At 42.0% G+C, this 23,548-nt stretch overlaps 1 protein-coding gene across 1 annotated transcript in view; it reads left to right on the top strand.

The window, feature by feature from the left end:
* Positions 1-23,548, top strand: part of DIP2B (disco interacting protein 2 homolog B) — a 229,737-nt gene that overhangs the window by 94,259 nt on the left and 111,930 nt on the right. The window contains exon 2 of the mRNA XM_068970156.1: positions 18,192-18,263. Coding sequence (XP_068826257.1) covers positions 18,192-18,263 — 72 coding nt within the window. The remainder of the gene's footprint in view (positions 1-18,191; positions 18,264-23,548) is intronic.

The raw sequence follows: 23,548 nt of genomic DNA, 5'->3' as shown, positions 1-23,548 counted from the left end.
TGACTTGGCACTCCGTTTTAGTGATGAGGAAGATTGTTGGCTGTCCTTCAAATTTTTAAGCTAGTTTGGTCACCTTTTGGTCACCTCAGGTAACTGAAGCCTGGTCCCATTTTTCTGCTGAGATAGGACCCAGTGGAGGTCTTTTCTCAGGAACTGCTCAAGGATAAATCCACAATGATGATAAAGCCATGGACTGGTTCCAGGCCTTGGCTTGCTGAATTAGAAGAACACTTTGGGGAAATGTTGACCTTGGCACTGACCAGAGCACCACATTCCTTTCTCTGCATTGTTTTGCATCTCATGCAGTACTGAATACTCTGCTAAATACAGAATAAGCTTTTGAAACAATTAAGTGCAGATGAGTTAGGCAATAATTATTTATAATACAAAAAACTTACTCCATGAATGCTTTAAATAGCAGATTCCCAAATATTCCTAAAAAATGATTGGTTATATACATTTTTTGAGAAACAGATGTATTAGATATAACAAGGAAGTCTGTTGGCAGTATGCAACTGTACACCCAGCCTCAGCTATTTCCTTGTGAACTAACATTATTAAGTGGCAGTATACATTTACTGCATATGCAAGTGTGTAATACAAGTAAATGGCACAACAGAGGAGTTTTTTATAGCTGGTCTTTTTAAAAAGTTATCTTTTATTGATTTATATTGTATTGTTGACAGATGAAGTGGTCTGTAGGTTTAGCAGTACTTTGAAATGTTTATAACTTACTTTATGGTCTGTTGATGTGGTCAGTTTTCATAACTCTTCTATTTGTTTTAAAAGAATGTTTATCAATTAGAGTTCCACAAGAGATGTAAGCTGAGTGGCTCTCCTCAGTTTTCCCAAGTGTGGCACATAGCTGGTATCATTGGAGGCACACAGGAGATAAGGCATCCGTTGCATATAATGAGTTGAAAGAAGTAAACATGATACACTGCTGGAGACATTATAAAATGACATTAGAGGTTTTATATACACAAACCCTCTAGTGTTGTCTGTTTTCTAGCAGATGGTATATTTTCGTTTTCTTTTCTTTTCTTTTTTTTTTTTCAATAGCTGTGATTTGATTCATGACATTTTAGATGCAGTGAGGTTTGTTTAAAAGCTTCATTGAGGTATAATTCATGTGGCACATAATTGACCCATTTGAAGTATGCAATTCAATGTTTTTCAGTAAGTTCACAGGGTTGTGCACCCTTTCTTGCAGTCTAATTTTAAAACACTTTCATCACCCCGAGAGGAAATCCCGTATCCATTAGTTGTTGCTTCCCCTGCCTTCTGCCCCCTCTACTTTCTTTGTCTATGGATTTGACTCTTCTGGATATTTCACGTAAATGTGTGTGCTCAGTCACTGAGTCGTGTCCATGGAGTCAAACAAAATGCAGTATTCTGTGTCTGGCTTCTTTCATTTAGCATAAGGTTTTGAAGGTTCATTTATGTTGTGACATGTACCTGGGTGTGTGTGTATATGCATGCATGCTCAGTCACTTAATCGTGTCCAACTGTTTGCAACCCCATGGGCTGTAGCCCACCAGTCTCCTCTGTCCATGGGATTTCCCAGGCAAGGATACTAGAGTGGGTTGCCTTTTCCTTCTCCAGGGGATCTTCCCAACTCAGGAATCGAACCCATGTCTCCTGAGTCTCCTGCATTGGCAGGTGGATTCTTTACCACTGCGCCACCCGGGAAGCCCAACGTGTACCTTTTTATTGCTGGATAATATTCTGTGTTTGGATATACCACATTTTTTTTTTATCCCTTTGTCAGTTGTTGGACTTTTGGATTGTTTCTACTTTATGGTTGTGAATAATGCTGCTTTCAACACAGATGTACAAATTTTTAAGTAAGTGTACAGTTTCATCCAGGGAAGTGTTTTTAGCTCATTTCCAACATAGATATCACCCATTGCAAAAAGGCATACAACCCACTTCAGAATTCTTTTGTTTGTAATTTGTTCTGAAATTCTGATGTTTGGTGGCAGAGTGGATAGGGAGGGGCATAACATTTATTGATTCTAAACAGCGTTTTAAGAAGCAGAGACCTCATTTTGCTGACAAAGGTTCATATAGTCAAAGCCCTGGTTTTTCCAGTAATCATGTACAGATGTGAGAGATGAATCGTAAAGAAGGCTGAGCACCGAAGAATTGATGCTTTTAAACTGTGGCACTGGAGAAGACTCTTGAGAATCCCTTGGATAACAAGGAGATCAAACTGGTGAATCCTAAAGGAAATCAACCCTGAATATTTATTGGAAGGACTGATGCTGAAGCTGAAGCTCCAATACTTTGGCCACCTGATACAAAGAGCCGACTCACTGGAAAAGACTCTGATGTGGGGAAAGATTGAGCGCAAAATGAGAAGGGGGCAACAGAGGATGAGATGGTTGAATGGCATCAATGACTCAGTGGACATGAATCTGAGCAGACAAATTCTGGAAGATAGTGAAGTACAGGGAAACCTGGTGTGCTGCAGTCCATGGGGTTGCAAAGAGTCAGAGAGGACTTAGCTACTGAGTGACTGAATACCACCTCTGGACTAAGCACTTTGCTAGGAACTTTGCAGAGGTAATCACTTAATCCTGTTAATAGTCCTATGAAATAAGTACAGGTTTCCTTCTTTTACAGATGGAAAAAGCAAGGACCCAGGAAACTTAAGTAACTTGTCTAAAGAGATATAGTTGATAAGTATGAGCGAGGCTTATAATCTAAATCTGTCCAACTTTAGGACATCGCCAGAAAATTTTAAACTTAATGTTTTTTTTTTTTTTTTTAACAGTAATCTCATTACTTCTTTTCATCAAGTCAGGTCTTTCCAATGATTTATTAATACTTTGTTCCATTTTTTGACAGCTTTCTTTTTAATGGTAACTATATACCTATTGCCCTTTGCCTACCAACTATATTTAGGTAGTTTTAAAATCTTTTGGCTAAGGTGAGGGGTTTTTGTTCAGAGTCTTACACTGAAGCACGATTGAGTATACCCAGTAACAGCAGCAGAGAAGGCAATGGCAGCCCAGTCCAGTACTCTTGCCTGGAAAATCCCATGGATGGAGGAGCCTGGTAGGCTCCAGTCCATGGGGTCACGAAGAGTCGGACACGACTGAGTGACTTCACTTTCACTTTTCACTTTCATGCATTGGAGAAGGAAATGGCAACCCACTCCAGTGTTCTTGCTGGGAGAATCCCAGGGATGGGGGAGCCTGGTGGGCTGCCGTCTATGGGGTCACACAGAGTCAGACACGACTGAAGTGACTTGGCAGCAGCAGCAGTAACACAGAATTGCTCTGGTTGAAGCTCAGAGAATTTCCTGGAGTTACTAATGGCTCTGGTATAGCAAGCTCTTAGTCTGTAAACAGAGGGAAAACGTCATTCCTCAAACATTTTGCTTATTTCCAGACTGTTGTCTTTCAACATTTGTCACACTGGTTATTGGAATTTGTGTTAATTATCTATTTTATTTCTTTATTGGCTGTGCTGGGTCTTCGTTGCTGCTCAAGCTTTTCTCTAGTTGTGGCAACTGGGGGCTACTCTCTAGTTACAGTACACGGGCTTCTCATTGCAGTGACTTCTCCTGTTGTGGAGCATAGGCTTTAGGGTGCACAGGCTTCAGTGGTTGTGGCACAGGGGCTCAGTAATTGTGTTTCTCAGCCTCTAGAGAACAGGCTTAATAGTTGTGGCACACAGACTTATTTGCTCCATGACATGTGGGATCTTCCTGGATCAGGGATCAAACCTGTGTCTCTTAAATTGGCAGGCAGATTCTTTACCACTGAGCCACCAGGGAAGCCCTTCACGCATCCATTTCTAACTAGGAGTTTATTTAGGTAAAGTTTTGATGGGGAACTCAGCGTATCAAATGATCACTGTTTTAACTTTAAGAATAAAAATAAACACAAGTACAGTGTAATAAATGAGCTCCCCATTTCCTACATTCTTTACCACTGAGCCATGTAGTAAATGGCTCAGTGGTAAAGAATCTGCCTGCCAATGCAGGAGCCGGAGTAGACACAGGTTTGATCCCTGAGTTGGGAAGATCCCCTGGAGTAGGAAATGGCAACTCAGTCCATTATTCTTGCCAGGATAATCCCATGGACAGAGGAACCTGGTGGGCTACAGTCCATGGGATTGCAAGGAATCGAACATGACTGAGCAGGCATGCATGCACAGTGCAGAAATGCCATCCTGATTATGCTAAAAACCTTTCATGGGAACAGCAGCTATCAGAAATGTGTAACACACACGGTATGTTGATGAGTCCAGTTCAAGACTTTTAGTGTGTGTTTTTAGATAATTTTGCAGAGAGTTTGGTTTGCAATGTTTTGATCTTAAATAAGTAAACTAGATTTACTTTAAAAGAATTCAGCCTGGATCAAAATCACATTTCTGTAAGATAGAGTATGTAAAAAGATTCATCAGGAAGATTAACAGTGAAGAGTTTATAAGGCTATGTCTTACCTTATAAGGCTGTGTCTTACCTATCTAATAGTTAAATTAGCTTTTAACAGTTTTAGTGCCATGGTTTTGTGGTTCTGGTGGGGACATCAAGTAGCAGCAATTATTTGCTGTCACAGACTGGAAGTCATCTCATTTACTGTGTACTTGTTAGATTTCAAGTTTGACTGTTGTAGGAGGAACCCCAGATAACAGGTGCTTAAACCCAATAGAAGTTGATTTCTGTATTATGTAATAGTCTGCACCAGTGGGGCCACTCTGCCCCGTGAGGTCATCAGACTCTGGGCTCTCTCTGTTCTGGACTTCACAGTTCTTGGATCTGGCCATCAGTCTGTGTCCAAGATGGCTATCACCACAATCCCATTTCAGCTGTCAGAAAGGGAGAAAAAGGGAGGACGTGCTTTTCCCCTTAAAGAGCAGGACCTGGAAGTTAAACACATTCTTTCTGTCCAAACCGCATCGGCCAGAACCGCTATTTGACCACACCTAGCTGTGAGGGGACTGGGGAATGTGGTTTTTATCCTGAGGGCTGTTGTTTTACTGGCTAAAAGTTCTCTTCTTTAGAACTCTTTTAGAAGAGATGATGGGGGCACTTGGCTGTCTTTAAGCTTGTTGATACACAAACTGCTTGTGCTTGACGTTTCTTTCTTTTGTACTTGGTTTTTTATACTGTTTGCTCATCTTTTGTGTTCTGTTAAAATATCATAATTACCTTCTGAAAAAACGACATTGCAAAAATACTTGTTTCAGATGGGAATGAGAATAAGGAAATAGGATTTCAAATTCACGATGACAAAATACTTTTAATAAGTTTAGTAAAATATTTTTTTAAAAAATCTAAGTATACAACTAATTGAACAGATCCAATTTGATTATTTCTAGCTTTTATTCTAGAATAATGGCTTTTCTCATTTACTTACATTGTTATTATGAAGAACATTTACTCTGCTTAATATTCACGTTTCCAGGTATTGACAGCTTTCAGAGTTTATTTTTTGTAATATTCAGTCATGTCGCACGGAGTGTCTTATTGTTTTGGGGGGAGGTGAGGGTAGGGCAGGAGTGGCGTGCTCTGTGTTTTGTTGTTATTGAAGGTAAGTGTCAGTAGTGGTGTTTTTTTCCTTTCGATTCCTAACTTTGTGATTAGTACATCAAGTGAACTACAGGAAATATCTGTTCAGACTCTGAAGGATTATTCCTCGCATTGTTGTCTTTGCTATTTTGGGAAGGAATTTTTTTTTTTCTTTAAGTGAAATTGCAGGAAAGAAGTAGATTTTTTAGTAACGGTATTGGAGATTTAAATATCTTAAGGGGAACAGGAGACTCACACATTACAGAAAGAAAGAAACTATTCTGTATCAGCCAAACCAAAAGTTACACCTCCTATAGTCTATTCAAAACTGAGTCATTTGTAAAAATCCTTAAGCAGTTTATCCCAATTCTTTCTTTCATGCTAGTTTTTTCTTTTTTATTTTTAAACCTGCTAAGGATATCAGCTCCTGAACCTGTGAAAAACCATGAGCAACTTTCTATTACAAGTTGTATAGCTGCAAGATCATTCTTATTCTTGTTGCTTGTTTATCCACCATTCCCCAGGGAGCCTGTATTCCTAAGAGAATTATCAACATTTAACAGTTATTCTTTTTGCCGAGGCTGCATTGAGGGGTATGGGTTGTTTTTATTTAATCTTTAAAAATAGTGACCACCAGCTAGTTATTTTAAATTTTAACATGGTGAAAGAGGAAATGGCAAGTAGTCTCTGAACATCTTTTATGAAAATGAGATTCAGAGTGGACCCTGCTGGGTTTAGGAACTCGCTTTTAGTCCCCTGATAGCTTAATCCTCTTTTTCTCCCTCCCCATCCCCTCCTCATACTAACCCATCCCACCAGTCATTCTGGAACCTGACCCCTTCTCAGTCTCCACCAAGTTCCACAAAGCCACTCCCTCCATACCAGCAGATATCTCTCCATTTATAGACTACCCTGTTCCCCTGGCATTTTAGGAGGAGATGCCCAAGAAAATTTTAATTTTTAATGTCTTCTTTACAACATAAATTAATCTTCTGTCATCTTTATTCTTTTTCACTTTTTTCATGGCTTTCGTCTTTAATCATTTGTTTCCACTGTTTACCCATCTATTTGCCATGAAGGTGATGGAACCGGATGCCATGAACTTAGTTTTCTGAATGTTGAGCTTTAAGCCAACTTTTTCATTCACCTCTTTCACTTTCATCAAGAGGCTTTTTAGCTCCTCTTCACTTTCTGCCATAAGGGTGGTGTCATCTGCATATCTGAGGTTATTGATATTTCTCCTGGCAATCTTGATTCCAGCTTGTGCTTCTTCCAGCCCAGCGTTTCTCATGATGTACTCTGCATATAAGTTAAATGAGCAGGGTGACAATATACAGCCTTGATGTACTCCTTTCCTGATTTGGAACCAGTCTGTTGTTCCATGTCCAGTTCTAACTGTTGCTTCCTGACCTGCATACAGATTTCTCAAGAGGCAGGTTAGGTGGTCTGATATTCCCATCTCTGTTAGAATTTGCCGTTAGAGTAGCAGATGTTATTAAGTGCTTCCTCTGTGCTAGGAACTAAGAACTTTGCATGTATTATTATTAATACTATTGAAAGTAGAGGGGAGGGAGGAAATAGGTTCAGTTCAGTTCAGTCACGTCCGACTTTTTGCGACCCCATGAATCGCAGCACGCCAGGCCTCCCTGTCCATCACCAACTCCTCTATTTTGACTGCTACTCAGAAATTCAGAGATCATCAGACCAGAGCCTCTTTGTCTTCTGCCCCTTACCCCACCTCCAGCACTCCCTCAATAACTGTATTTGCTTATCCATCCTTACCTCTTTTCTCCAAGAATGAGTTATCATTAAAGTCCTATAGCCCCTCCAATCTTTTGTGCATCCTGACAGGCACAGAAAATGATAATATTTGAATACAGAGGGATTAAAAAGGCTGTTGTCTACTTGAGGTGACTGCTTCAGAGTTTCCAGCTCCTCTAAGCCCTGCCAGTCAGCCAGAGGGCAGAGGATAACCCTCCAAACTCAGGGAGCACTCATATCAAGGACACAGACCCTAGTCCCAGTATCGATTGAGCCATGAGGCACCTCTACTCCCAACTCGGACTCTTCCTCCTGATCCTTTCAGGAGCTTCAGTCCTTGTCAGTTACTTGGCTATGTTTGATCATGTTACCCTTCTGCTTAAAGCCCTTCTCTCTCATTTATAATGAAACCCCTGAACCCTCTCGTGGTCTCCAGGACCCTGCAGGATCTGGACCCTGCTGCCTCCCCTACCTCACCACCCCCTACCATACCCCCGGCCCCCCACCAGGTGAGCTGGCTCTCAGCTGTGCTCCCTCCCAGATGTGTCCCTCTCAAGGTCTTCTCAAGGGATGAACTTCGCACTGCTGCGAGCCCACTGCCTGTCCTGCCAGCTCCTGTGTCATTTTCAAAATATTTAAGTGTATTTATTTATTTTTAAATATCTCAGCTTAAATGTCACTCACTTCCTCAGAGCAGTCTTGTCCAGGTGCCCAGACTAGGTAAGGTCTGGCATGCAGACCTGTCTGTAAGTTTGTGCTGAGCAACATGCCTGCTGAAACCTGTCAGAGCCCTCTTAGCCCCTGAACGACTTCTGTGCAGCCCTTATCAAGCTGGCGATTAAGTCTTTCATTATGTCATTGTTATTTGGGTATCTCTCTGTGCTGGGGGACTCATAACCATGACTCTACATTTCGGGACATCTGTCCTCTTCTGTCCTGTTCCTCTAAAGGAGTGCTTTGCAGGTTGGAAGTTCTTGATTGTTGTGGGTTGAGTAAGTGTTTTTCACTCTCTTTCTAATAGCTCTTTCTCTGTAATATATGAATTTGTCCATCTTCAAGATGGGCCCATCACTCTCCTGAACTCTATAGCCTCTTGTAGTTACTGCTCCCTATCTTGTTCACTTTATAACAAAGCATATTGGCCTCACTTCACTGCTGGTCTCCCCTTTAGTACTCTGAAGAACTGTCGTCCTCAAGTTCCTTTAATTAGGCCACTACTGGTGATCTAGTTGCCAGCTTGAGCAAGTGTTTTCTGATTCTGTCTTTACGTTTGTGACAGTGTGCCTTATTCATCGTCTCCTTCTCACTCTCCCTCTCCCCCTCCTCCTTCCCCCAGTTCCTTCCTGGCCTCCCTGCTGTGTCCCAGTATCATCCCTTTCCCCTCTACCCATTCTTTAAATGTTAGTTTTCTCCAGGATTCCTTTTTTGGCCTTCTCTTTTCACACTGCACTCCCTCTGATGATATCATTCACACCCGCGCTTTCAGCTCCCACCTCCTACACCAATTGTGAGGCTGTATCTGTCGTTCCCAGAGCTCATCTGTCCTGTTGCCTACTCGATTCCTTCCCTCGTTTTGCCTTGTCGCACAAAGCAGCGCCAGGCGAGTGGCATTCATTGAATGTTGACCAGGCTTTAGAGCTCGTTTTATCCTTAATTCCTGCAGATATGGAACCTGAGGCCCAGGAGAAGTGTATAATGGCTTGCGCAGGACCAGAGAGCTAGTTTGGAGGAAAATAGAAGCCGCCTGACACCTGGAATCTGAGATCAAACAAGCTGCTTAGTTTATTCTCTCTACTTATATTTTTTCCTGTGCATCTTTGGTTTCCAGAGCAGTATGAACTGGCTACCTACAAAATTCTTCCTATTTAGAAATTTTCACTGTATTTCTGTACTTGGCAGAGGACATACTTAGATTTTTGATTCATTGTTTATTTTATCTGCACCACTGATAAAGAATGCCTGGCACCGTGCACTGTTTAATTTAGATTCAATGAACAGCATAGCTGCTATTACTTACTGCCTAGTTTTAAAGGAAGTCATTCTCATGGATGCTAGAATAAAAGCAGAGTAATTGAATATGCCTAGCTATGCTTGTAAGAAACTGTTTTCTAATTTTCTAAGGAAGATTAAAGATAGAAATCAGGGAAAAGAAGAAGCTATAAAGAAAATTATCTTTTGTTCCTGTCTTTTCCCCCACTAGGCATTTGCAGTTTGAGGCCTAAATTAAAACTATGACATCCATAGTCAGATGCATGTGATCCTGTTTTGTGCATATTGGCACTGTTTTATTTACATGTATTTCTTTGAACTAATTTGCTTATTTCTAGTTTAGATATTTGTACCTCCTCTTTGATGTCAGTTTTCCTTCTTTTAAACTTTCAGCGCCCAAAGGCACTAACTTTATTGGCTCCTACTGCTAAGGATGTAGAACTGTGCCACCATGTGTCTTTGTCTGTGTATTAAGTCGCTTCAGTTGTATCTGACCCTTTGCAACCCTATGGACTGTAGCCCGTCAGGCTCCTCTGTCCATGGGATTCTTCAGGCAAGAATACTGGAGTGGATTGCCATGCCCTCCTCCTGGAGCTCTTCCCAACCCAGGTATCAAACCCTCGTCTTTTACGTCTCCTGCATTGGCAGGCAGGTTCTTTACCGCTGGCTCCACCTGGGAAGACACTTAATGTACTCTCTCCTTTAAAAAAAAAAATTTTTTTTTTAAGAGAACCTACCAACCCAGAATTTTCTAAATCACCCTTTTAAGGGTAAAGCTACTGTTAGGACTTAAGGGTGGGGCTAGGGCTGGGGTGGCGTCAAATAAAACTAGTTGAATGTGTGCTGTGTGCCAGGAACTTTTGCATGTATTTTCTCATTCAAGACTCATCATAAGCACTCAAGGTAGGAGTTATTCCAGTTTTACTATTATGAAACTGAGGCAGAGTTGTTCAGTAACTTGTCAAGGAGCTGGTCAATGGCAGACTGAGGGTCCAAACCCAGGTCCAGGTCTGCCTCATGCCGAACCCTGTGCCTTTTCTACCAGCTGAACCGTCTCAGGGCTTCCTCCCCCTCCAGTCCTGGTTAAACGTTCAGGTCGTTTGGATAGCAAATTTCTTATTTGCAGACATAGTTTTTCTGATGGACATGCAAACATACCTGTTGCATTAGATGAATTACTTTAGCCAGCTGCCCGATGATGTCGTAGACTTAAGAGTTCGGTTTCTCAGTGCATTTCAAGGGTTTCACTCTGTTGCTTTTTATTTGTTTGAACTTGCATGGTGCCTTAGGTGAAATACCATCTGTAAGAAGTCATATATATTTGACCTAGAAAACAGCCAAAACAATTCTATGATTTGAGTTTTGGGAGAAAGCAGTCTGGGCTTACTCTCAAGTTTCTGATGTGGAAAATGTCTAGTTACTCTCCTAAATGAGGTGAGAGGACATGTCTACTGAGAGTGGGAATTTGAATGTCCTGAAGTTAAATTCTTTTGAAAATCTTTTGTAAGATTAGCTAAGTTAAAAGAAGAGCGAACTAATCTTTGAATATTTTATCACTGATTTTTTTTCCCCAAAAGAAAAATTGTTAAATAGATAAAATAAAAATTCTCATCTTCCAGCAGATTGAACTATTTTACCAGTTTATTTCTGGCTAGACTATGAAAATATTGATCTTTTCACCCTCCTTCAATATAAGAATAGTCCTCCCTATTTGTAAAAAGAAACTTCAGAGAGTTTTAAAAGTAATTTAGGGTTTCACATTCTTTGGAGTCTTCTTGGCCACTTGGTAGGGGAAGATAAAGGCCAAAATGCCCTGTATTTGGCTTAAGGGGTAAGGCTATTGTTTTCTTTGACGATGAGCCCTTACTCTGTGTGTGTGTGAACCTTTATATATTACCTCTGAAAGGAGGATGTTTGGAGGATGGTGGCTGGTACATATAATTGATTGAATGGAATTGTCATTGTAAGAAGAGCATGGTAAAATTTAATAATAGAAAACTTTCTTTGTCTTCTAGCCAGTGTCTCCTGGACATGATCCAAGCCTCTGCCTTTTTCAGTTTTGCTAAGATTGACCTCATTCACATTCTTGGCTGCATTTTGGCTCTTTCTCTCTATGTGTGTGCTTATATCCCTAATAGCCATAACCCCAGTCCCACTCCCCATCTCCAGTCACAGCCAACATAGCCAACCTTCCTGGTCAAAGATTTGCATGTAGAGGATAGAATAGGTTTTAGATACAGGTACAGATTTGAAGGTGATGACTCCAGAACTTTTTTCTCTCAGTCTCTCATTTCTCTCTCTCCTAATTACGCCTTAACAAAACAGGGAGGCCCCACTCTCCCTTCGCTGAGTATTTAGTAATGTGTAGTCACTTCTTGCTGACTTTTTTTTTTTTTTAAACGGCATTTGGACATTTTCTCCAGTTGGCTCTCATTTTAAAAATGACTAAAAAAGACAATTCACCCAGAGCTCTGTTGCAGGCAGGGTGGTGGTGGTAGTGGTATTTAATGCCTTCTTGAAAGTCATGTATGTTTTGGAGTGAGTCATAAAAGTTGTTTATCCCATGCTATTCATTTTATGAACAATAGGTTAGTTTTATACTTTTATTGCATCTGATAGGGGGACCACCTACAAATGAACAATGGACAAAGAACACTAAGAAAAGACCACAGACCTAGGTTCTAGTCTAGCTGTATATCCTTATCCAAGACTTTTCTCTTTTCATGTCTCGGTTTCTTGTTCTGTCATAAAGGTAACACCTTTCCTGTTTATTGAAGAGGACTTTATGGCAGATTAAATGAATTGTCAGAATATTTTGAAAATTTAGAATGATGGCCTTATTATACAGAAGCATTTAATGAAGAGGGAAGTAAACTGATGAGCCATGAGATAAATATCAGTCCTGAATTTCATGCGTCTGAGGATCCCACGTTGATCCTCCCATCTGCCTGGGCCTGCAGGAGCAGCAGGAAGGCCGTTTTCCTTCCTGGTTCATGGGAGATTGAATTTACAACTTTACATATCTGCCTGTTGCTCCAGGAATGCTGTTCTCTTTCACAGTTGAGGGTTTGAGAAGTTGTGTCTTCACCCTCAGTGTATGTCTCTCTGTCATCTTTCAAGACCCAGCCCAAGAGCAACTTCTGTGAAGTCGTCCCAATCTCTCTAAAGCTGAATTTGGAACTTCTTTCTGAAAATGAGAGCACTGTTGTGTTTAAGAGGGGGCTCCTGGAGCCAAGTCTCTCTGAGTTCAGTTCCTGATCCTAGCACTTATTAGGTGTGATTGTGCTCAAGTTGCTTAAACTTGCTGTGTCTCAGTATCTTCACTTATAACATAGGGAATGATGGTAATAGCAGCTGATAAAACTGCCTGAGCCTCTTCTAACAGAGCCTGATATATATAGTAAGCCCTTGATGAGTGTTGTTGCTATGTACTTATTCTTTGTTGAATATTATAATTATCTTTTATTACCATTATTTCCTTCATACTCACATAGAACTTTGTACATTTTAATCTCTAGTGTCTTCCCTGTCACTTTTATTGTAATTATTTGTTTAGACCTGGAACTTCCTTTTTTTTTTTTCCCTTTAATATTTATTTATTTGGCTGTGTGGGATCTTGGTTGCAGCACATGAGATCTTTGATCTTTAGTTGCGGCATGTGGGGTCTAGTTCCCTGACCAGGGATTAACCCTGCCCCCCTGCATTGGGAGTGTGGAGTCTTAGCCACTGGACCACCAGGGAAGTCCCTAGACCTGGAACTTCTTGAAGACATGGATACTGTTCTATTCATCTTTTTTTTAACACTCTGTATCATCCATTCAGTGCTCAAAAATATTTTTTTTACAGCATCTTCCAGATCCCCCTCTGACTGTTACCCCCTCTGACTGAGTAGGTGTGACTTTGAGGCTGGGCTGCATGGCACATCCCTTTTTATTTCCTTTGGAACAGAAAGAGATTATGGCTGGAGCTGTAATTCTTGCTCTCTGTCCAACAACACCCTATATACATCTGACTTGGTGGCCCTCCAGAATTTCTCAGACCCTGTGTTTATTTAGCACCTAATTGCTCAGGGTGCTGCCCAAGGTCATCTGTGAGAACTACTTAGCATTGCTCTGCTCTCTCTGGGAGATGAGAATCATAAAGGAACTGCCAAACATGGCCATACCCACACAGCGGAGGAAAACCAGTGAACCACTAAGTGACTGCATCTTTATGAGTTCAGGTCCTAGTTCTGCTATTAGAAAGCCCAGACCCAAACCGCATGCCATTGCTCTGTCCAACGTGCCTTTCCCTCCCCAAGCAGAGAACACAACCCTTCCTTCTCCCACAGCCCCCTCCACACTGTGGAGAATTAGTGATGCCTGTCTGCTGTGTCTCCTCTTTGAACACAGTTGCTCGCCCTAGACCCTACCTAGCTAGTAGGGTAGGCTTTCAATAAATGTTTGTGGCTGTTGGAATTGTCAGTTACCGAGAGCCCATACTGAATACTTTTAGTCACAGATAAAAACTTTGCAAGGTAGATACTATTCTTCCCCACTTTGCAGACATGGAAATCGAGACTCATCTAGAGGTTAAGTGAAACTTGTCTAGAGTCAGATAGCCAGGAAGTGGTGAGGCTGTGCTGCAGGTGCAGCTGTGTCTAGCTCGTAGGTGCTGAACCACAGCGTGCTGCCGCCCCACCAGTGTAAACATACACTCCCCTCGAACAGCTAACTGACTTGCGGGACGATTCCTCCTATCACCACTGACCTTGAAGAGGCTCGGTTGGCTGGCAGGTGCACACCCGCCTCCTCTCAGGCCCTCTGTCGGTCTGGTTGGAGATGATCTGTGGGCTGCCCTTGCCAAGCCACTTGCACTAATCCCAGGTGGCAAGCAGAGAAGTTGGGAACATATTATTTCCTTTCTCTTGCACCCCTGACACCCGTCTTTCCATAGGTCTAGTGTTGGCTCGAGACTGTGGTGGTGCTGAAGCATCTGGACAGTCTTGGGTCACTGTCTCATCAGGCCTGGTGCCTTCGTGCCTCTAGACCGCAGGAAGGGGCTACTCTTCTGAGTGTTCCTGTTGGTGGAGAAATACTAATATGTTACCCCAGTAGGAGGGGAAGGCTAATCCTCCCTATATTTGTTCAGTACTCAAAAAACTTGAACAACAGGTTTAACTTAGCTTTGTGCCATTTTAATGCAAATTTTATACAGGTAAAGTTACGGCACTCCTTTTTGCACTCCTTTTTGCTCGTATGCCAGATGGCCAAAAATCTGTTGTAAGAATGCCTGTGATGTGACTTAGTGTCTGTGAGCTCCCTGGGCTCCATGCTCTCCCTCGAGGCCGTGTTGCCCAGACAGCCTTCTCCTCACACACCCTCCTCACATTGTCAGTGGAACCGCCCAGCATGCTCCAGCGTTCTTTCGTGCAGCCATTGGCAAACTTCCTGATCTTTAAGACTCATTGGAAGGCACTTGTTAGAAAAGCAGGTATCTGGGTCTTAATCCAGACTTAGTGAATCAGAATCTTCAAGGGAAGGGCCTGGGAATTTGTATTTTTACATGTTCCTTGGATGATTTTTAAAAACTGGAAAAGTTTAGCAAGCATTACTTTAGTGCACCGAAAAGTGCTTAGCAGCAGGTGGTGAGAGTGATAAGAGCACAGACTGGAGGAGGCAATGACAGCCATGTGGGTAACAAATTCAGTTATGTGGGATACCTGAATTCCCTCTGTCTGGTCTCGCTCTCTGGCTGTGGGATACATCGCTACGTGGTAGAGTGCCTTCCGCTTCGGTGCCCAGTGATTTATGTACTATTTATTCCTCTCTTGCTTCTCTGGCCAGCTTTGAGGTCTAGCTGTCAGGTTTCAGTAAACTTTTTGGTTCACTAAATTTCTCTCCCTGGGCATTACAGAAGTGTGTGCAGAGCTGAAGGGGCCACCAGGCGGAAGTGGCTGACGCATGGAGGCAAGTGTCACAGAGGAGGTGACTTTTGCGCAGGTCTTGTGCCAGAGAAGAGGAAGGGGGCGTTGGCGAGTGCTGTCTCCAGAGTCCTCACTTCTCTCTGCAGTGTGTCTTCTCCTGGGGCTCTCCAGTGTCTTTTCTTGTTTATGGAACGAATGGAGCTAATTGGCATGGCTGAATCAGACTCTCTTGATTGACTTTGTTCACAACTCGAGATGGTTGGTAGTTGATTAATGTCCCAAGATACAAGTCTGTCAGTTACTGACAGTGAATGGTTGGCAGTCAAAGCACTAAAGAAAGCTTTCAAAGGCTTTTTACTTTATCAGATGTGTTCTGAGGCAGCAGAAGAGGTCTTTGTGCCCTTAAGGGAGTGGTGTGTGCGAATCAGTGAGTGAGTGAGTGAGTAAGAGAGAGAGAGAGTGTGTATGTAGTGGAGATTGGAGAGCTTGAGAGTGCGGAAGAGGACAGGAGAACGCTTGTTTCTTTTTCAATGAAAGACATGATTTCCTGCTTCTTAGGAAGGTTTCCTTGGTAGGCTCCCACATCCCTGCTAGTTTTGCACATTGTTAGAGATGACCTAAACTCTTCAGTTTGCTAATTTGACAAGGCTTGGTTTTTATTGACAAAAATGCACTGTGGGTTTCTCTTATTTCACTAGGAAAGCAGAGATGAAGGGCCACTGTGGTTAAATTTGTACAGTCTAGTAAGTAGTCATGATTGCAATTTAAAAATCTTTATCGTTTCTTGAAATAATGGATGCTCATTGTAGAAAAATTATAAAAGACAGGCAAGCAAAATTGACAAAGCTGAAATCTTACAAGTATTAGCTAACCATTGTTAACATTTTGGTGTTTAAAATTTAGATTTTCTTTTTCTGTGTATACCTCTGTGTATAAAAATATTTTTAGTCCCAAAACTGAATATGCTGCATAAGCTGTTTAGTATAGTTCCTTTTTTTCTGTTATATAATGTGACCATCTTATCATATTAACAAATATATACCTACAGAACCATTCATTATTTTCTGTTTTTAAAGAAGCTGAACAGGCTCTTTTTCTTTTCAAATTGTGTTTATTTATTTATTGACTGTACTGGATCTCTATTGCTGCACGGAGGCTTTCTCTAGTTGGGGTGGTTGGGCTTCCCATTGTGGTGGTTTCTCTTGTTGCAGAGCATGGATTCTAGGCCTGTGGGCTCAGTAGTTGTGGCGCATGGACTTAGTTGCTCCAAGTCCTGTGGAGTCTTCCTGGGCCAGGGATTGAACCCGTGTTTAATCATTTTCAGTTGTTCCCTTGAGGGTAGAGCCATTCCGATTTGAAAGCCACTGATACAGATGGTCTATAACGTAAGTGTCTAGAGTCCTTCCAGTGTTTCCATTCAAAGAATAACTCAGGGAATATTCTTATGTTGATTTTTGTACACCTCTGTGAATTTTATCATTGGATAAATTCCTAGAAGTGGAGTTGATGGATCTGAATTTCGATAGAAATCACATTTCTCCAGAGATTGTATTTTTTTCATCTATATCCTTATAGTTCCAAATCTGTATCTCTTTCCAAAGTTCTAGATTCACATAGCCAACTGTTGATTGGACATTTTCTCTTGTGTGTCTGATAGACTTTTCCTAATGAGCTCAACGCTTATCTTCTTCAACCCAGTTCTTGGGGTATATCTCTGTCAGAGAATATCATGACCATCTGCCTGGTTGCTCAAGCCAGAAACCTCCATCCTACACTGAATCAGTCATCAAATCCTACTCAGTTTTCCTCCCTAGTGTCTCTCTTAATCCTGTCACTTTTCATCCCGTCTACCTCTGTCTTTGATTTAAGCTGCTAGTATCTTGCCCAGATCACTCTAGTAGCAGCAGGGCAAGCACTTCTCTCTCTGGCTTTTACCCTTTGTTCCACATTCCTCAGAAAAAGTGAACTTGCTACACTCTATGATCTGCGAGTGTCTCTCCTCCAATTAAGCTGTTCAGTGAGCCCTGCTTCATCTCCCCCATCTGCTCCATCAGTCAGATTCTGAGACCGACATATCTGACGTTCAGCACCCATGAGTTCAGATCTCTGTATCCATCAGTATGGGCTTCCTCGCCCACCATCACATACATTTATTCACCGGATATATTTATTCCCCCAGCTTTGAATTACTCACTGTCCCTTGAATGTCCCTTTGTTCTCCTGCTGATTTCCTGGTCCTTTTAACCCTGTTCTCTGCCCATCCATTTTCTACCCTTTCTTTAGGATGAAGCAGATCTCTTGAAGTCTTCAGCGCCATAGTTTCTCCTCTGTTAATCAGTTTTATCCTTACTGCATTTATCATGTATGTACTTTTTTGTGTGCTTCACGTATCCTTTTCCATTTAACCTTGTGAAAAAGACATACACATAATCAAAAATACAAACCAGTGAACCAAGTGGAGAAGATGTGGGAATTCCAGCTCTGGGTTCCAGCACAGGTCCTAGGGTGCAGAAGGGCCTTTCAGAAATCCCATCCCTGTGCCTGAACCTTGACGTCTCCCCTTAACTAGGCTTGTGATTTTATGTGGTTCTGTATAGCAGTGTAATTGAATACCTCCCAAGTCAATTGCATTCATTTGGTCAGAGCGAAACCTTGGAGAGAAAGAAGATCGTTTGTCTGCTAGCCTTGGCACATTCCATTTTAGTATATCTTAAATGCCATGGAAACAAGGGGTGCCTAGGAACTTAGGGATCTCTGACATGGAATGTAGCATGTTGCGCCGCTAGATTGGTGTAGGGAGGGACCAGCCCTGCAATTTTTCCACAAGAAGTCAGCTCCAAGCCTGTGGGAAATCACACATAGCAAAATCCTTGGCAAAGAACCATACATTTTTTTCCCCCTACTCTCTATGTGGTAATTCTGTAACACTCTGTAATTAATTTTATTTTTACAGTGAACAGCCACAGAGTAAGAATAATGAGTAACCTATTTCTGTTCTTGCTATTTTAGGGGACATCACCCAGAAGGGATATGAAAAGAAAAGGTCAAAACTCCTGTCTCCTTACATCCCACAGACACAAGGTAGGTAATGAGAAGTGGTTTTAAACCTTCTCAGTATTTTTACACTAATGAATGCTATCTTACTGGAGATCTGTCTTTTTCGTTGGTTCCTGTTTTTTCCCTCCCTTCCTCACCAGGGAAGGGAAAAAACAGGAAGGAAAGGAGGAAATGAATCTTAATTGAGCATCTGCTGTGTGGTAGGCACTTAAAAAATACCCAAGGTCATCAAATCATTCATACAGAGCTTGGGTGGTAGTCACTGTGTCTGTGTGTCGCTGACATGATTCAATGGCAGAAGATTCTAGGTCATAGAAAAACCGCATCTAATGCTTGAGTATGAACTGTGATGGAGAGAAGCAAGGGAGGCAAAGATGAGAAGGAGGGACAGATTCAGTATTGCAGAACAAACCAAAGATTGCAGCACCTGGGGATTTGGGGATGAGAACCCTAAATAAACCTTTTTGCAGCCTGACTTGTGCAGAAAGACTGGCATATTCTTTATATATCAGAAAGTCCTGAGTCACTTTTGTGCTTATTTCCAGACGGGTTGCTGGAACCTTTGCCTCTAGGCAAGGCTGTCTGTTTCTAAGTCATCATATTTTTGAAGTTACTCAGCATCCAGGATTTCCTCTGATGGCCTGTTTCTACTTTAATCACTTTTACTATGAGGAATTTTTTCTTTATTTCTCATTTCCCCCCTGCAATCAGAGTCTGTTTCCACATGACTGTTTTTTGTGGAACTAATAATCATTGCTTTTATTTCTGGATTATAAATCCCTTGAGGACTTTGGAGCCCCCATGGTTCTAATGTTAAGCCTTGCACAAGGTATATAGCTTGTAAATATTTGTTGAATGAATAATGGAATACATAAATGAATAATGGTGGTATACCAATAGATTTCACCAAAGTCCTTGTGTTATTTCCTGCACTATTTTTGGAAATTCCTCCCTGTAAAAACTAGTAGGTCAATGCCTATAGTCAGTTTAAAGTATCTTAATGAACAGATGGATGTAGAAATGAATTGAGAGAAAAGAGGTAGAAATCAGGCCAGTGACAGCTAATGAAAAGCCAGCTTTTGCTGAGCAAGGCATGTCACAGAAGGGGAGTCCTCTGATTGGCTGCTTAATTATGGATCTGGCCCATGCCTCTGTAGGCCCAGAGATTTACTGTAGTCACTTTGTGCAAAAGCAATCAGATCCTGAGAAAATAACTCAATAACGAATGTAACTATAAAAAGGACCATGCTCTGTCTGCTCTTTGTAGTCAGGTTATATAGAAACTAAATCATGTTCAAAAACCAGTTTATCAATTTACTGTGAGAAACCACTGAGACACACTCTAGTCTCTGTGGTCAGCACATTCTTGCCCCACGGGCAGGCCTACATGGGGAGCTTGATCACATACAGAAGGTTGCTTAGTGAGCGTGGATTTGACAAATCAGATGTTTAATTAAAGCAGGCCAAGGGATTAAAGCAGGCCAAGGGAGTGTGACATGGCATCTCACAGTGGGGATGGTTGTGCACGAGATCTCATGGGGGAAATAGAAGTCATTTGATGGCAGCTCTTTCAGCTTCCTGCTATCAGAACTTCAAACTCACCATATTAGTGCCCATCATGTTTGTGACCTCCTGCCTTCTGGTTAAAAGGAGATCTCTCCATCCTAGCCAGGGTCAGTCCTTCCACCAGTGCTTTGGATCCTCTCCCCTCCTCCCTTTTCAGAAACCGTATACCATCACCCAGTGACACCAAGCACAGGGCAGTTGGGGTGCGCCACCCTGGTGCAGGCAGTGGGGGCTGCAGTATCTGTAGAAATTTGAAAGGTGGTGATATAGCCAACAAAAAGTTGGTCTGCTGTTTCTCATCACCATGGATAGCAATTGTAAATGCTGCAGGTAGTAGAAATCTGCTCCCACTGAGGCGGACAGCTGCATCGCCCCCTTGGTGTGCCGCTGCTGTCGGTTCCCCGACGCTCCTGTGCAGTCACCCTCTCCCTCTGAGCCAGATTCTTACCCCAGCAGATCAGCATGCTCATTACTCTTCTCTTTAAAAAAATCGTCCTTAGTCTGCCCCTTCCACCTTTACCCTATCTCTCCTTTATGATCAGACTGCTGAGAACTTGTCTCTGCTTATTATCCCTGTTTTCTCAGCAGCCGTTCGCTTCTCAGCCTGTCCCAGTCCCTTGCCACTCTACCTCTTGAAACACTTCTTTAGAAACACTCTTCGCATTTTCTCACTCCCCTCTTCTTGTTGCTCCTAGTCTTCTTTGCAGGCTCCTCCTCTTCTGTTAAATCTTGGAATTCTCAAGGCAAAGCCTCAAGCCCTCTTGACACCTCACTCTACAGCAGTGGTTCTCAAACTTTAGCCTGCATTGGGATTGCTGGAGGACTTCTTGTATATACAGATTGCAGGACCCTGTCAGTTCTCAGCGTTTCTGATGCAGTTGGTCCAGGTTGAGGTTTGAGAATTTGCATTTGTGTCAGGTTCCAGGTGATGCTGTAGTTCCTGGTATGGAGAAACAGTGCTACGTCTCTCTAGAGCTTTTCAGCCATCCCTGTGGCTTTAATGATCATTTATAGATGACTCCCAAATATGTGTCTTCAACTCAGATCTCCCCTGAACTCCTGATCATAGATCCAACTGCATATTTAACAACTCCATTTATATATCTTAAAGGAACCTTCATTCCAACCTATCCAAACATATCCATTAAATGTTATGTATGACTTATGCTCATACCACCTGTACCACCAGCACCTTCCCCTCCCTACATGTGTACATTCACACAAAATTATTAGTACATTATCCAGCATCTCCCAGACTTCTAGTTCCCACTCCTGAGTGAATGGAACTCCCATTCATAAGCCCAGCATCCAGGCTCAGAAGTCATCTCAGCAGTCTCTTCACTCCCCACCTCTTGCCTATTGCCAGGTTATATTTTCCGCTTCTTCGTGAGTCAGTTTTTGTAAGTTTAATTTTTCTAGGAATTTGTCTGTTTTGTATAAGTTTTCAAATTTATTGTTAATGACAGTATTGTCTTTATTTTTAAAGCCTTTGCTTTGTTTGTGTATAACTCTTATCTCTTCTCTTTTTTTCTCTTGATCAGTCTTCCCAGACGTGTGTCGTTTCAAAGAACAAGCTTTTAATTTTGTTAATCTTCTTTTCAGTGTGTCTTTATTTTCTCATTTATCGTTTTCAGCTTCTGTATGTTTTTCCTTCCTTGCACTCCTTTTCTAAGTTTCCCGAGTCAGATGCTTAGGTTTTCAGTTTTCTTTACAAAGGTGAGTGTTTCTCCATTTGACTGTGGTTGGAGAACATGCCTGTTCAAAATCAAGTCACAATTAGAAGCTTAATTCTCCTCCCAAACAACACGAGGACTTTAAGAACAAATGCATTTTTAGTACCTCCTTGTCTACATACCCCCTCAATTATTAGTTATTATTGTTCTGTGTAGTTCAGTTCAGTTCACTTGCTTAGTTGTGTCCGACTCTTTGCGACCCCATGAACCGCAGCACGCCAGGCCTCCCTGTCCATCACCAACTCCCGGAGTTCACTCAGACTCACGTCCATCGAGTCAGAGATGCCATCCAGCCATCTCATCCTCGGTCGTCCCCTTCTCCTCCTGCCCCCAATCCCTCCCAGCATCAAAGTCTTTTCCAATGAGTCAACTCTTCGCATGGGGTGGCAAAAGTACTAGAGTTTCAGCTTTAGCATCATTCCTTCCAAAGAAATCCCAGGGCTGATCTCCTTCAGAATGGACTGGTTGGCTCTCCTTGCAGTCCAAGGGACTCTCAGGAGTCTTCTCCAACACCACAGTTCGAAAGCATCAATTCTTTGGCAGTCAGCCTTCTTCACAGTCCAACTCTCACATCCGTACATGACCACTGGAAAAACCATAGCCTTGACTAGATGGACCTTAGTCAGCAAAGTAATGTCTCTGCTTTTGAATATACTGTCTAGGTTGGTCATAACTTTTCTTCCAAGGAGTAAGCGTCTTTTAATTTCATGGCTGCAGTCACCATCTGCAGTGATTTTGGAGCCCCCAAAAATAAAGTCTGTTTCCACTGTTTCCCCATCTATTTCCCATGAAGTGATGGGACCGGATGCCATGATCTTCATTTTCTGAATGTTGAGCTTTAAGCCAACTTTTCCACTCTCCTCTTTCACTTTCATCAAGAGGCTCTTTAGTTCCTCTTCACTTTCTGCCATAAGGGTGGTGTCATCTGCATATCTGAGGTTATTGATATTTCTTCCAGCAATCTTGATTCCAGCTTGTGTTTCTTCCAGTCCAGCGTTTCTCATGATGTACTCTGCATATAAGTTAAATAAGCAGGGTGACAGTATTCAGCCTTGACGTACTCCTTTTCCTATTTGGAACCAGTCTGTTGTTCCATGTCCAGTTCTAACTGCTGCTTCCTGACCTGCATACAGATTTCTCAAGAGGCAGGTCAGGTGGTCTGGTATTCCCATCTCTTTCAGCATTTTCCACAGTTTATTGTGATCCACTTGTGTAGTTAATAGCAGTTAATATCTGTTTTTTTGTTCACTGTTCCTTTGCATATATGACTCTTTCCTCTCAGTTCAATTTCCTTCTTCCCGAAGTTCATCTTGCAATAGTTACATATTTTAATCAGAGTTTCTTAGTGGTAAAAAAACTCTGTTAATTTGCATTTATCACTTTTCCCACCTTTGTTCTTAAACCTATTAATCTTTCCCAGAAATGGATTGTTTGTAGGGCTGGTTATGTCATACAGGTTCTGTAGCAAAAGAAAAGATTACCCTTCGACGTTTTTACCTCATATATCTTTGTAGATTTTGAAGGAGGTATTTAGTTTGTGGGGTTTTTTTTTATATGACGTTGGATTTAATGAAGATTTTATGCCTGCATGCATGCATTCTCAGTCATGTCCAACTCTCTACAGCCCTATGGACTGTAGCCTACCATGCTCCTCTGTCCATGGGATACTCCCTGCAAGGATGCTGTAGTGGGTAGCCATTTGCTATCCCAGGAGATCTTCTCGAGCCAGGGGTTGAACCTGAGTCTCCTGCACTGCATGTAGATGCTTCACCGCTCAGCCTCTGGGAAGCCCAGGGTTTAAGCTTATTGACTAGAATTAAATGAAATGAAAGTCAGTTTAACACTTTTAGTAGGAGTTTGCTACTTCTTACTTCTAGAGGGATTCAGCCTCTTTCAAACACTGTCATCTTGTTGGGTTTCATTGTTTGCAGTTGTGAGGTGCTCCACTGAGGGTGGCTCCTTGAGTATAGTATGTAAAAGTAACATTCTCCACTAATGTCTCTTGAAAGA

This window comes from Capricornis sumatraensis, chromosome 4 (genome assembly GCF_032405125.1).
Source record: "Capricornis sumatraensis isolate serow.1 chromosome 4, serow.2, whole genome shotgun sequence".
Lineage (NCBI taxonomy): Eukaryota > Metazoa > Chordata > Mammalia > Artiodactyla > Bovidae > Capricornis > Capricornis sumatraensis.
This window is presented reverse-complemented; position numbering and strand designations above follow the sequence as displayed.